General features: G+C 59.9%; 3 protein-coding genes across 3 annotated transcripts; all 3 read left to right on the top strand.

The window, feature by feature from the left end:
• Positions 1–246: 246 nt before the first annotated feature.
• Positions 247–10,017, top strand: SDRG_15283 (hypothetical protein). Its single transcript, XM_008621451.1, has 10 exons — positions 247–6,087; positions 6,138–6,655; positions 6,702–6,779; positions 6,827–7,402; positions 7,448–7,753; positions 7,797–7,931; positions 8,025–8,148; positions 8,221–9,218; positions 9,269–9,628; positions 9,676–10,017. The coding sequence occupies exons 1-10, from the start codon at positions 276–278 to the stop codon at positions 9,940–9,942; spliced, it is 9,174 nt and encodes a 3,057-aa protein (XP_008619673.1). The 5' UTR covers positions 247–275; the 3' UTR covers positions 9,943–10,017.
• A 371-nt stretch (positions 10,018–10,388) lies between these two features.
• On the top strand, positions 10,389–13,265 carry SDRG_15282 (hypothetical protein). Its single transcript, XM_008621450.1, has 12 exons — positions 10,389–10,723; positions 10,791–10,862; positions 10,909–10,999; positions 11,096–11,265; positions 11,311–11,411; positions 11,465–11,653; positions 11,703–12,080; positions 12,127–12,203; positions 12,251–12,320; positions 12,396–12,650; positions 12,699–12,783; positions 12,842–13,265. The coding sequence occupies exons 1-12, from the start codon at positions 10,450–10,452 to the stop codon at positions 13,138–13,140; spliced, it is 2,061 nt and encodes a 686-aa protein (XP_008619672.1). The 5' UTR covers positions 10,389–10,449; the 3' UTR covers positions 13,141–13,265.
• Positions 13,266–13,405: 140 nt separating this feature from the next.
• On the top strand, positions 13,406–14,250 carry SDRG_15281 (hypothetical protein). The gene has a single exon (XM_008621449.1). It carries the CDS (start codon positions 13,431–13,433, stop codon positions 14,217–14,219), a length of 789 nt encoding a protein of 262 aa, XP_008619671.1. The 5' UTR covers positions 13,406–13,430; the 3' UTR covers positions 14,220–14,250.
• Positions 14,251–14,391: the final 141 nt, after the last annotated feature.

Here is a 14,391-nt window from a genome sequence, read left to right as displayed (position 1 = left end):
TGGTCGAAGATTCGGGCAGTTGATTCGACGCGTTGAAAAACGAGGGTCCCCACCGACGTTACGCACCCTTCTCCTTTGCTTGTCGATTCTTTTTCGACGCACTTCGAGGTAGGGGGGCCTACTTTTTGGCAATGCACTCTATATAGTGTACGATTGTTCGTGTACAATGCTGCCCGTTGTGCCTCTCGGCATACACTACTTCCGTTTATCTCCGATCAGGTCGCAGGCCATAATATTCATTGTCGCAGGAAATATCCACGAGCCCAATCAGGCGCATGGACGAGTCCGGCGATGGCACGGAGGGCAGCATTGTCGGCGACGTCCTCCTCCACAACCTCATGGGCTTCGACCTCGTGGAGAGCGCCCCGTACTCGGTCTCGGACGTGCTCGCCGCACCGCCAAGCGCCTACCGGTCGACCGACAGCTGCTTCGCCCCGTGGAGCGCCGACGACAGGCCCATGGATCTGCGCGGTTCGGCCTTCGCTGCCATATGGGAGCGCTACCTCCACTTGAACCACCTCGAGGTAGATGAGCGGCCCGCGTCGGAGCTGGCACGCTTCCTCCACGACGTCGAGGTGCTCCAGCAAACGTACGTCGGCTACGATACGATGAGCGCGGGCGACTGGCCACTTGGCGCGCTCACGCTGGTCGTCGACGAGATGCTGTACGCGCTACAACACGCGCTGTGCGTTCGTCTCTCGGTCGCGCTTCGCGTCTTGTCCAAGGCGCTGCGCTGGAAGCGCAACCAAGCAATCGTGCTGCGGCTTCACGACGGCGCCGGCATCGCCTGCCTCTTTGGCCCCCTGACGACGCTGCTGCAAACATGGCTCGATCACGTGACCGTGCGACACGAGGGAGACGGCGACAGCGATGACGACGACGATCGGATCTGCCTCTACGATACGCTACGGAGCTGGGCAAGGCTTCTCGAGGTGTGCTTTGTCGGGTCCAGCGCGCTCTGGAAGCAGTGGGCCGACGTCGACGTCGCGATGCCCGACCTGCTCTCACCTGCCACTGCTTCCGGAAGCGCTGACCCCTCGGATGCGTGCTTGTCAGCGCTTGACGACGTCCACCACGAGTGGACCGACTACTACTTTGACTCGAAGAAGCCGACGCCGATGGGCTTTCTGCAGCACGCGTTCTATGCGCTGCCGCCACTTCGCGCCTTTGAACACGTTTGTATCGAGAGCCTTCTCGTCGTTTTCGCCGCGACCCGGGCCGCCGACCTCACCTCGCATCACGTGGTGTCGCCATGGATCCCGCTGCAGCTCGATGTGCTCGGACTCCTCGGGGCGCTGCTCTGCGTCCACCGAAGTACGTCGTCGGCGCCGATAGTTGGGGACGCCTTCTTATCAGCGCTCTTTGATGTGCTGCTTTTGGACGCCAAGCAGCCATCGGGCTCGGCCCAGCGCATGGCGCAAGAGACGTCGCTCACGTCCATGGTGCTCCGTGTCGGCCTCGAAGTGTGTGCGACCGCCGATAATCTCTGGCTCGTTTTTGCCGAAAAGCTCAGCCTCGTACAGTCGCCGCTGCGCTGGCTCCTCGACACGTCGCTGCAGCTCGCATCGTCGACAACGACGATCGAACCGCGGACGTCCGGCGAACACCCGACGTATGCGCTGACGCTGCATGGCGATCTCTTTTCGGATGTGGAAGCTGCGACCGGCGACCGCGTCTTGTGCTATGCGTGTCAGCACCATGCGACGCGCTTTGTCGCGACCGGGCTAGTCGCGGCCTGTGGCGCGCAGCGCCTCGCATTGTCGACACCGGCGCATCACGCATGGCACCACGCCAACCTCTGCTACAAGGCGCTGTTTGACACGCTCTTTCTCACGTTTGCGACCCCGGCGGTGCGCTTCCTCGACACGACGATGCCGGTCGACCTGAGCGCGTCACCGATCGCTGGCTTTTTCGAGCACATAATCCTTGTGGCATTAAACTGGAGCCGCGCTGCGCGCCGCCACGTCGCCGGCGTCAGCGTCGAGCTCCACGCTGCGTGCTTCCTCCGACACGTCTTTCATTTGCATCCGCAGAGCACGGTCGTCGCGACTACGCTGCGTGACGCCGACGCGTGGCCGTTTCTGTGGCGGCACCCGAGTCTCTTTGACGCGCTCGGCGCGCGCTGTTTACATCCACGCACATTGCGGCTCGGCGATGTGTCGACGACGATCGCGGCGCTCGACAAGGGCCCGCGCAGCTGTTTTGCCACGTACCATGCGGTCGTCCTGGCCACGCTTTTGCGGATTATGCACGCGCTTCCCGACAAGACAGCGTACTTGGGGCTAGTCTTCAAGAGCCTGGTCGCGACGAGTCAGGAGAACGATGCTTGGTTCCGTTTCTCGATGCTCTCGGTGCTCGAGCAGCTGGCCTACGCCGAAGGTGCCGCCTTTGACGCCTTCTTTCTTGCGCATGTCCCGTTGGTGGCGCGGTTGCTCGGGCCCATCGATGAGAGTGATGCGTCGTCACTTGCCCGGCGAGCGAGTCTTCGCTTCCTCCACGTCTTTGTGACCCCGTTGCGGGCTGTGGATGTCCTCGACGTCGAGCTCACGATGCGCTGCGGGCTCCTTCCGGCGCTTTTCCAGCTGCTGCACGACCCGACGTGTGTCCCGTACATACTGCAGATGCTGCCGGGGCTCTTGCACGCGGGTCTGGAGCTTCTCTTTGGCCGGCACGTGGCTGCGACATCGGCCGACGTGCTCCACGCCCAGCTCTTCCAGCTGTACACGCAGTCACTCTCCGAGCTCATCTCGCAGACGCAGCGTGGCGTCGGCGACGTGGTCATGGCGCTCGTCGATGTCCTCGACTCTGTGCTGGCATCGAGTGTGTACGTGACGGCGGCGCAAAAGCTGTTCCGAGACTGTGGGCTCTTTGTACATCTCACCAATTTGCTCCACTCGCGCCATTACGTCGAGACACCGGGCCATGGCAGCGTAATCCGAGCTGTCGGCGCCGTGCTCACGTTGCTCATGGCGGGTAACCGCGAGTCCAAGGCCGAGTTTCGGTCGCTCCTCGGGTCGGCAATCGACGATCACGATCACGACCGCGTCGCGTACGCGCCTCTTGTCGACGTGTGCTTGGCCGCCGAGCCTGACGCCATCTCGCTGGCGACCATGGAGCTCTTTCTCAAGATGATGGTCGACAACGATCGTGCCGGTTGTCGGATCCACAACCCAGACGCGGTGCCCGTGCTCTGGCTCCTCTTCCGGCGCTGTGTGGTCGAGGTGCAACACGTTGTCGTCGGACGCTTCCTCGAGCTCTTTGACGCGGCGACGTACGCGGTGTTGAACCGGTCGATGTGCTGCTATGTCCAGCCTGCGACGCTCGACCAGATCCTCGATTTACTGGAAGCCGACGTCGTGTCCGATGGCCTCTTGCAGATCATGGTCGAGATTGGCCTCCACAGCATTGGTGTCAAGCAGCTCAAGCGCTTCTTCCGCCTCTTGCAAAAACCGTCGATGGCGTCGCACGCCGCGCCGCTTGTCCACGCCCTCTACCGCATGGTCACGCCCAAGCGCGTGGGCCCGAGCCGGTTCTTCTTTCTCGATGGCGAGCAGTCGGGTCTCGATGTCGCACCGTCGTTTACGCTGCCGTCGCGCGGCTACACGCTGCACACGTGGGTCCGTCTCGACGAGGCGCCGTCGCGGAAGAAGCAGACGCTCCTCTCGATCCGCGACGAGACTGGTGACGGCTACCATCTCTATGTGCAGTCGGGCGTCTTGTGCTATGCGATGCCGCAGAATGTGTTTGTGTCCACGAACGTACCCTTGGTACCGCACACGTGGCACTGCCTGAGCTGGTCCCACGCATCCGGGTCATTCCGGACGCGGCCCGAAGCGAGCGTGTGTCTTGACGGCGACGTGGTCTGGAGTACGAACGACGTGCCGTCGATCGAGCTGGCGGCCGTGACGTCGTGCCACATTGGCTGCGATGTCGGCGTGACGCACCTCGGGCGATTGCAACTGGGCGCCGTCTACTTGTTTCGAAGAACGCTCTCGCGCGAGCACGTGCGACTGTTGCACCGCCGCGGCCCAGACATGCTCTTGGCGCGACCAGACCCGCTCCTTGACGAGCTTCTCTGGAGCTACCACCCGAGCGTGTGGGAAGGCCAGTACTTTCTCAACGGCAGCTTGCACTTTCAAGAGGCGACACCGCATCAACTCGCGGCGCGACGTCTCGAAGGCACGTACCACGTGTACACGCGGTATGTCGTCGACGTTCTCGATTGCATCGGTGGCATTGCAGTCGTCTTGCCGCTGCTGGCGCTGTTTGACTATGAGCCGAGTCCGGATCTGACGGCGAATGTGCTGCAGCTGCTCATGGCGCTGCAGCACGACCACAGTGCGAACCAGCGATTTCTTCATGAAGGCCACGGCGTGCGGGTCGTGGCATATCTTCTCAGTCGCATGGCGCCGCAGCACCGTACGATTCAGGTCGTTGATGTCATGACGGCGCTCTTGCTCGACGCGCCACGACCTGTGCAAGGCCTCATCATCAAGCACTGGCTCGGTAACTTGTATCTCTGGTCGTTTGCACCGCTCCACGTGCAGTTGTACGCGGTGGCAACGCTGCGCCGGCTCGTGCTCTCACCGAGCTTGCCGTGGCCGGCGCATCTGACCGTGCGCAAGCTCCTCGACGATCTCCGGCTACACTATTGGTTTACACCGCCGACTGCAATTTGGGCGAGCGAAGGCGGCTGCATGGACGCAACCGCGGGTGTATTGTCGCCTAGCCACTTTGAAAAAGGCGCCATGTTCAATCGACGCGAGTGGTGTCACCCCGAGACGCACGCACATGTGGCGTCCCATCTGAGTGCCGCCGAGTGCCACGAAGTGCGCGACGCGCTTCTCGAACTCCTCGAGACGCTGCTTCGCACCAAGAAAAGCCTCGAGGCCGCCGATGTGAACGCGCTCACGGGCTTCCTCGCCTTCTCGGGCGACGATATGCAAAAGAAAGATGTTCTGAACGTGCTCCTCCGCCTCTTTGCCGAGCCAACGCTGGCGCCAACGCTCGCGGCGCTTGTCGAGAAGGAGGTCCGGCGCCAAGTCAACACGCCGGATGCCAATTTGGACCCGCATTATTGCGTCACGCCGTGGAGCGGGTTTGGCTCGCCCCTCTCGGCGGCCGACGCTGTCGTGGCGCTCGTGCTCCGACGGCCGCAGTTGTCTGGACACCTCAAGCTGCTCGGGCTTGAAATTGTCGTACAGTGTCTGAGTGTATCGCCGGTCGAGACCGTGGCGCACCGCCCGCACTCGGTGTCGATGCCGTCGACCGTGCTTGCGACGGCGCTTGCGTTCAAGCCGCGCCTTGCGGCCTCGCACAACGACGTGCGCTTCGCGTCGCACCTTCGCCGCATGAGCAGCTACAGCTTCAGCGAGCTCTCGGACGATGACAGTGTGACCGAGACGACGATGACGACGACGATGTACGAGATACCGTCGGACGCTGTCGGACACGTACTCGCAGCCCTAGCGTTTGTACCGGCCGAGGCGTACGACGACGTGGTTCTGCTCTGCTGGCGTCTCCTCGTCAACGACCGTCGGCACGTTGTCGTGCCAGCGCTGTTTGCGGCCATGCCCCGCGCGTCACTACCCACGTGCCTCGATGTGCTGCGCGGACTTGACCATCAGCTGCGGCTTTTGCAGCTCGTGTGTCACCACCGCGTCCTGCGGTCGTGGATGCTGGTGATGCAGCGCTGCGAGACGGACGATGACCGACAAGTCGTGCTCAATGTCGCTGTCACGTGGTCGGTGCACTGCATCGCGACGGCTGTCGACGGCTGGGTCACCGTGCACCGGTGTCTCGCGCTTCTCGATGCGATCTTATCGCCAGAATCGCTGGCCGATGAAATGCGCCAGCGGTACTTGACGCAGCTGCTGCAACACCTGCGGCACTTGGATGTGCCGAGCCGACTGCAAGCCCACGGGTCGAAATGGCAGTACGCCTCGTCCGACCCGATGGACGCGGATCGACAGCAGTGGCTCCTCGTGCACGCCAACGTCTGGCACCTCGTGTTTGTAGTCGAAGACGACCGGTGTCGCGCCGCGCCGACGGTCGCGCTTGTCGAAGCGCTCTTGCATCTGCTTCGGCGTACGTCCTCTCTCTGTGGATCTTGATGCAGATATAAACACATGGAACAGGTATGGACATGCTGTACTGGACGGCATTTCCGATTGAACTCGAGACGGCGCAGCCGTGGACGGCTCGAAAGGGCGGCGTCGTGCGTGCGGTCTTGCGTCTCCTGCTGCCGTTGCAGCACGCCGTGCCCTTGCTCCACGAGTACCTCTTCCATGACCAGTGCCCCCACGCCCGCGGCGACGCTCAGCGGTACATTCTGCGCGCCTTGGCCGTCGTCTCGGGCCTCTGCAGAGCCGAGCCGCAGGGCGAGTTGCGTCAAACAACATTGGACCTTGCACGCCGGCACAAGGCGCTGCTGCAACTGCGTTTCCTCGACCTGCAGCAGTCGTCGACGTCATCTGTGGCGCCAACGGCGTCGTCCGAGCTGGTGGCAACAGCGTTGTTGGCCGAGTTGCGGAGTGCGTTGCAGTTGCCGTCGCTCGAGTGGGCGCACTGGGACGTGCTTGTGCCGCCATACGACCCAATGACGGACGACAGCGGCCATTGGGCAGCCGAGATGGCCTCCGAGCGGCGTCAAATCGTATACACTCGATCAACGCTGCGTGGTCTTTGACATTTGCCCGTAGGTCGCACGCGAGTCGCTGGCTGGAGTACACTGGGAGCTGCTTGCACGGCAGTGCCACCACCATCGGTATACGTCCAAGGTAATGTCCTTGGCATCACGTTCCTATCGCTGATCGAATGACACTAGACCATGGACGACATCTTGAGCAGCGCCATGCAGTGGGAGCGGTCGGTGTGGAAGCTAACGAGCGATTCGTACGAGAAGCAGCGCGTACACGCGAGTCACACGTGGCAGCGTCTGCTGCGATCGCTCACGAACGAGCGCGCATCGTGGGGCTATGACGGTAGCCGCGGCGTCGCCGTGCATTGGAAGCTTGACAGCGCCGAGAACGCGCGGCGAGAGCGCTGTAAACTCAAGCGGTATTACGCCCGGGATGCGACGCCGATGGCTTTGACCGAGCCGCCGACCATCTCGCAAACAGATGCGCAGCTGTCGCTGGCGACCGAGCTCCTCCAGGCCAAGGCGCTTGCCGCGTACAACGAAGACTTTTACGAAAAGCTCAAGATGCGCGACGAAGCCGGCAACGAGCAGACGCCGCTAGTTGCGCTGACCGACGGCATCGACCCCGGGGCACGCATCGTGTCGTTCGAGTGCATGTGGATCGCCAAGACCAAGCACGAGCCATGTCATCTGCATCTGTACCCGACGTACCTCAGTCTGGTCGTGCAAGCAACGAGCAAGCACATCAAATGGCCGCTGCCGGTGAGTCTCCTCTGCTCTAACGCACGACAAATACTTTGTGGGTAGGGCTTGCTGCAAGTCGAGAGCCGTCGGTTCCAGTTTCGATCCTCGGCGCTCGAGTTCTTCTTTCGCGATGGCGCGACCATTTTCGTGCATTTTCTCGACAAGAAAGCTGCCGCCTTGCTGCAGCAAACGCTCCGCTTCATGCAACCGCCATCGCTGCAGCCGTCGCTCGGGCGCACGCCGCGCGCGCGGTTCGAGCACTCGAGTGCGACCCAGCGCTGGGTCGACCGAAAGCTCTCGAATTTCGAGTACCTCATGCATCTCAACACGGTGGCGGGGCGTACGTACAACGATCTCGCGCAGTACCCGGTATTTCAAAGTTGCAACAAACATTTTCCCAAATTTTTCGTAGATTTTCCCGTGGGTCTTGTCCGATTATACGAGTGACACGCTTGATTTGACCAACCCGGCGACCTTTCGCAATCTCTCGCGGCCAATTGGCGTGCAGAACGACGCGAGCTTGACGTTCTTCACGGAGCGCTACAAGGTGCTCGAAGTCGAGTACCAGCGGTCGCTCCAGACGCCGCATTCGGTATCCTATCCCTACGTTGGATAGGATACTACAGCTACATGAGCGTAGGAGGACGACATGCCCCAGCTCCCTCCGTTTCACTATGGCACGCACTACTCGTGCTCTGCGTTTGTCATTGGCTTTTTGCTGCGATTGCAGCCATTCACGAGCTACCACAAGCAGCTGCAAGGCGGTACGCGCTTCGATGTTCATGCCACCATGCATTTTGAGGTTGGAGTTGGAGTTTTGAGATTGACGTGTCTAGGCAAGCTCGACCACGCGGATCGATTGTTCCACTCGATCGAAGCCTCGTACCGGAGCTGCACGACCAACCCAAGCGACGTGCGCGAGCTCTTGCCCGAGTTTTACTGCCTCCCCGAGTTCCTTCTCAATACAAACCGGATCGAGCTGGGGACCAAGCAGAACGGTGACGTCGTCGACAACGTTGTCTTGCCGCCGTGGGCCCACGGCTCGGCCCACGAGTTTATTCGGCTGCACCGAGAAGCGCTCGAGAGCGACTACGTCTCGACGCACTTGCACGAATGGATCGACTTGATATTCGGCTACAAGCAGCGCCCGCCGCTCTTTGGCGGCACGGACCACGCCGTCGACGCGTGCAACGTGTACTTTCACCTGACGTACGACGGCGCTGTCGACCTCGACAAGCTCGAAGCTACCGACCCGATGCTGTATGCAACCACGCTGCGGCAAATGGACTGCTTTGGCCAGACGCCGTCGCAGCTTCTGCTTCGCCCGCACCCACCGCGGTCGCCGTCGATCGATACGATTCGGTCGCTAGTCCGTGTCGCGCAGTGGGTCGGCCACCCGCGGGTGCGCGGCAGCCGGAGTCGACGCCCGATTTTGTGTCTTTCGCTAATTGACGAGGCGGTTTTGGCGATCGATGCGAGCCGCCGATTGAGCTTGCACAAGTGGAAGGCACTGCCGCCCGACCACGAGCCGCCCTTCGTTTTCGCGCCGACGCCAACGTCGATGCACGTGCTCGGTGGTCCATTTGCGACGCGAGCAGTGACGACGTACGCCGAGTCGGCCATGACGTTATCGTCCAACCTCTTTGCGGTGCACGGCAAGCACGTCTTCTCGGTCGGGCACTGGGACCACAGCATTCAGGTTACTCGACTCGTCGACGGCAGCGCGTCCGAGCATGGCCAGAGCGTCCGTGGGCACCACGATGTCGTTACGTGTGTTGCTGTGAGTGCAGACGGCCGCGTCCTTGTCACCGGCTCGTCCGACAACACGGTCATGGTATCAGATCACGTCGTCATATCGCTGAGCCTTAGGGAGCATTGTACTAGGTGTGGCCGCTCGTATGGCGCGACAAGGTCTGCGAGCTCCGCCGGACGCCGAGTTTTGTCTTGTTTGGTCATGACGACGGCGTCGCAAGCGTCGCGGTCTCGTGCGACATGGACGTGGTTCTGAGTGCGAGTCGGGACGGCACCATCATTGTGCATACGCTGAGCAACGGCCGGTACATTCGCACGCTGCGCCCGGACGCCTCGCGGCTCGCGCGCTTGACGTACGTTGGGCTCAGTACGTACGGGTCGATCCTGACGTATTGTGATTCGACGTCGACGCTCTATCGGTACTCGATCAACGGCGACTGCCTCGCGTCGCGGGTCATTGATCAAAAAGCCCAGGCGTTTGCGCTGACACAGGTAGCATCCATACCGTGTTGTATCAAGCTGATACAAGACGTGCATAGGACGGCGACGCGATTCTTCTTGGCGGGCGCGGCCAGACGATCACCGTGTACCGCGTGCACGACCTCTCGATCCAGCGCGAGTTCGATGGCAGCGACGAGACGCGCGGATTGAGAGCGTTCCAGAGCCCGATCCACGCGCTCTGCCTCTCGGCCAACGACATGCATCTGCTCGTCGGTCTTGGCAACGGCGACGTGTGCGTGTACACGCCGGATGCGCAGTACCTCCGCGACCGGCTGCAAACCAAACTCACCGACCTGGGGTTTTAGAGGCTCCTTGATAGACAACTTTGTGTGAACGCCAGGACATTTTGCGTGGCTGTCGCCAAAAAAGCACAATCCTGTCGGTGCGGTTAGGTATCCCGTGCGTAGTGGGATGTCACCATCGTGTGGGATGCTGTGTACAAGGCGTTCGGGCTTGACATGCGCAACATGGGGTACCTCTGCGTCCCTGCAGCATCTGTCTACATTATACTAGTGGTGGCGACTACTCGCACTGCCGTGGCGGTGCCTTCTGGAAGACAAGTTGTTGACATTCGTGCATTATCGTAGTCGGTACACCTGGTTGGACGAGCACGCAAATGTGAATGTGGCTGAGAATAGTGGCTTTTCTAAGCGTTGCGCTATCAGTTACGACCTGTTTCGCGCCAACCGGGTACGACTCGTACAAGTATGTCCGGGCCCCCGCCACCCAGCAGCGATGACACGACGCGCATCAAGTCGGGCGTGCCGCGGGTACCAGTGAAGCCAGGGCCTCAGCAAGCTCTTGGTCGAGCCATGACGGCCCGTGTCTCGTCGAACGCGCCAGGCGAGTCCGAGTCCCGACCCCTCGGCCGGGCCAGGACGACCCGCTTCAACACGACGATCTTTACCAAGCCAACGACCGACGCAGTGCAGTCCCTCTCAAAGCCCCAGGTGACGGACCGTGACTTTCACTCGACCATGGGAGTGGTCCTACCGGCGCGCTTTTGTGGCCTCGAGCCGATTCATCCGCACTCGACATTCATGCGCAACTGGGATGCTCTCTCGATCGTCCTCCTCTTCTACACAGGTCCGTACCAAAGACTTGACGCTTTAGTCTTTCGCAGGATTTCTAGTGTAAACGCATGGCCTTGTAGCGGTCGTGACGCCGTTCGAGACGGCGTTCTTGACACCGAGTTTCGACGCGCTCTTTGGCCTCAACACACTCGGTAGCTTCCTGCTGCGCGAATTGTCTCGATGCTAATGGGTGTCTAGTCGACGTGTGCTTCTTCCTCGACATGGTGCTTCGCTTCTTCCTCGTGGTGCGAACGTCCTTCGCTACAGGCAAGCGATTGATGTCATGCTCGTATTGCTTAGTATTTTGACGCGGACAACAACATGTGGATCACGGACGCCAAGCTGATCGTCTATCACTACGTCCGTGGCTGGTACGGACGACGAGTTACCAAATATGCAGTGTCTTAAGTGTGCGTAGGTTTTTCATCGACCTCGTCTCGGTGCTCCCGTTTAACACTATCGGGCTCATGGTCACGTCGCCAGCGCTCGGTCGGCTCCGCTTTATGCGTATCCTTCGGCTCTTCCGCCTCATGAAGGTCATCCGCGTCGTGCAAGGTACTGTCTCTTTTTGGGATGTTAATCACGAGGTTTCTTCTATAGACGCCAGTGTTTTTCAGTACTGGGAGGTCAAGATGAGCATGAACTATGCGACGTTGGCCTTGGCCAAGTTTTGCTTTTTTGTCTTGATGATCGCGCACTGGGTATCTATCTCGTCTATCCTAACGTTGGATACTAGAAGATGCGCGTTGTGTAGATTGCGTGCGTCTTTCGCGCGGTCGTGGACCTCGAAACCAACTTGGACGTGAACGGGCGTCACTACAACTGGCTCACCGATCACTACATGGGCCCGGACGCGCTCATCGACTGCGAAGTGCTCGTTCAGTACATCTCTGCGCTCTACTGGTCAGTTATGACACTCACCACGATCGGCTACGGTGACGTGGTACGCGTCATACTAGATATATATCAAGTCGTTCATAGCGCTGGAGTAGGGCCCCGCGACCCCGGGGGAGCGCGCGCTCTCGATCGTTTGCATGGTCCTTGGCGGTGGCACGTATGCATACGTCGTTGGTGGCGTCTGCCGCATTTTGAGTGCAATGGACGCGGCAACATCCGAGTTTCATCAGACCATCGACACGCTCAACGAGTTTTGCCGCTTCAACCAGCTGCCGTCGGACCTCTCGTCGCGATTACGTGACTTTTTCTTCTCATCGCGGTCGCTTCTTCGCGAGAAGAAGAACCGGGACCTCCTCCTCGCCATGTCGCCGGGGCTCCGCGGCGAAGTCGCCTTGTACAACAACCAGTGGATTAGCAAGATCGATTTCTTCAGCTGCTCGGACGACCGCGAACGCTCTCAATTTATCACAGCTGTACGTTCTTAGAGTTGGCTACTTGGAATAGTCATACTATGTCTAGCTGGCAATGGTATTGCGTCCCGAGTGCTTCCCGCCGTCCGAGGCCGTCATTCGCCAAGGCGAGTACAACACGAAAATGTACACTTTGTCTTGTATATATCGCCTGGAGCTGAAGGATGTCGCAGGTACTTGGTGGAACGCGGGTTTGCGACGCGCGGCAAGGTCATGGTGGGTGCCGGCTCATTCTTCGGCGAGGTATGTGTTGGATCCATTGCGATAGTTGAGCCAATGCATGGACCATACCTATCCCAAATCAAAATGATGCGGTAGGACATTATACTCACGTATCGCCAGCGCAAGGTCGCCGTGCGCGCGTTCACGTACCTCCACGTTCAAATTCTCACCAAATTTGACTTGGAAGACATTCTCTCCTCCGGCTTGTACCCTGAAATCCTGCGCAACATTCGCGGCAAAGTGCTAAAAACCGCCTTTAAGAACAACTTTGTACGCTTGACCGAAAACATGGCGACCATCAAGCGCATGGAGACCCTCCGCAAGCTCTCGCGCGGCGTCGTCACGCCGTCGGTACGCATTTTATTAATCTAGAATCATAGTTTCTTAAGCGATCCTTAGTCGCCCGAGGTACCCTTCGGACCGCACCCATCCATACTATCGCAACAAACGGCGACCACGACGATGCCGGCGTCGGCGCGCACAGGTACAGATTGTCTACAATGATGTTTCGAAACACGGGTCATGAAACTACTGTACTATAGTAGGCGTCAATGTGGGCACCATTGTCGATGGGGTTGCCACGTACATCAAGTCGAATCGGTCCGAGAAGCTCTCGGAGATTGGTGACCGTCTCGATCTGATCCTGAAGCGCATTGCAGCAGTCGAATCGGCCGTCCTGGGCGACGGCGCCGCCTTGCCATTGCAACGTCCGCTGCCGACGACGTCCGACACCAAGCCGGTTCGAGGGCCACCGGTGCGGGACCATGACCCTAGCATGTCGTACCGCACGGCAGCCTTCTCGTCGCGGCACCGCGGGTCCTTGGACTTGTCTCTTTTGTGAAACAAAACGTTCAACATGCATGGACTCGCAACTTGCAGGGACAATACATGTCACCCAGCTATGTAGCTATCCTGAGCCGCGGACAAGGATACACACGTGACTGACGAAGGCTATGAACAAAGCGCATTTTGTACATTTTGTTTTGTTTCGAAGTACCAGTTGCTACTTCTATGGGCAGCCTGGACCAAACTAACCCTTTGCATCGCTCGAAGCCACCAATCAAACGTTCGTACGGCCATGGATCTGGCCAATCACAGCGAGTAAAGCAGATTTCATTTCACTCACAAACCATGGAACGACGCGACCTCGAACGCTACCGGTACTGGCAACACAAGCAGGACGAGCGCCTCGTCAAGGCCATCGTGACAACGACGCTCGACCTGGACGTTGGCACCAGCATCGCCAACGGCGCCGATTTTTGGGGCTGTGTGCACAACGATGCCGTCTTTTCTGGATGGCTGCCCGGTGATATTCGGCGGATATGGCAGAGCGAGCTCCCCGACCGCTGGCGGGCGATCCAACCCGAACTTCGCCGCTTCACAGAGTGCTACACGTCGGAGCAACCCAATGCCGGCATTAGCGAGAAGCAGGACGTCGCCATTGCCGCCCTTGCACGCTACAAGTCGGATCCAAACAACGGCACGGATTTCAAGTTCCTCGACGTCTGGCGCTGGTCGCAGGAGTCGGCGGCGCGGATGCATGAGGTCGCACCGCGCGTCTGTGCCATCGCACCAGAGATCGAAGGACTCGTGCATTCGCTACAACAGTGCCTCCTACAACCATGCTCGCCACTGAAACGGCCGCGCGAAGTTGTAGCGTCGACGTCGCCGGTCAAGAAGCTCAAGGTCTCCGAAGTTGACTCTCCAACGTCAAAACGTGCCATTTGGAAGCGCCGGAATGAACTGCTCGAGACGCACAACCAGCTGCTTCGCAAAGTCGCAGACGCGCAAACGGTGTTAGCGGACCAAGTCGCGGCTGTGAACGCACCGCCCAACGAGCGAGACGCGTTCCTTGCGCTACAGCGACGCGTCATCGTGGCGCGTCTACAAAAGCAAGCTCGGGAGTTGGGCGCTTTGTAATCGAATCCATGTTGCTCGATTGCATTTTCCCCGTCGTCACGGTAGTCGAGTGTGGTGATCCTGCTTGTCCCGCGAGGGACGGGACCAAGGACCTGCAGCAATCGATGTCCTCCAGGTTCATAGCCTAAGCTTGCGTTATGCCGTGCGGATGGTTCTAGTTAAAGGGTACAGT

Source organism: Saprolegnia diclina (assembly GCF_000281045.1).
Source record: "Saprolegnia diclina VS20 unplaced genomic scaffold supercont1.87, whole genome shotgun sequence".
NCBI classification, from domain to species: Eukaryota; Oomycota; class Saprolegniomycetes; order Saprolegniales; family Saprolegniaceae; genus Saprolegnia; species Saprolegnia diclina.
The sequence above is the reverse complement of the archived record's forward strand: the minus strand, read 5'-3'. Positions and strand labels throughout refer to the sequence as shown.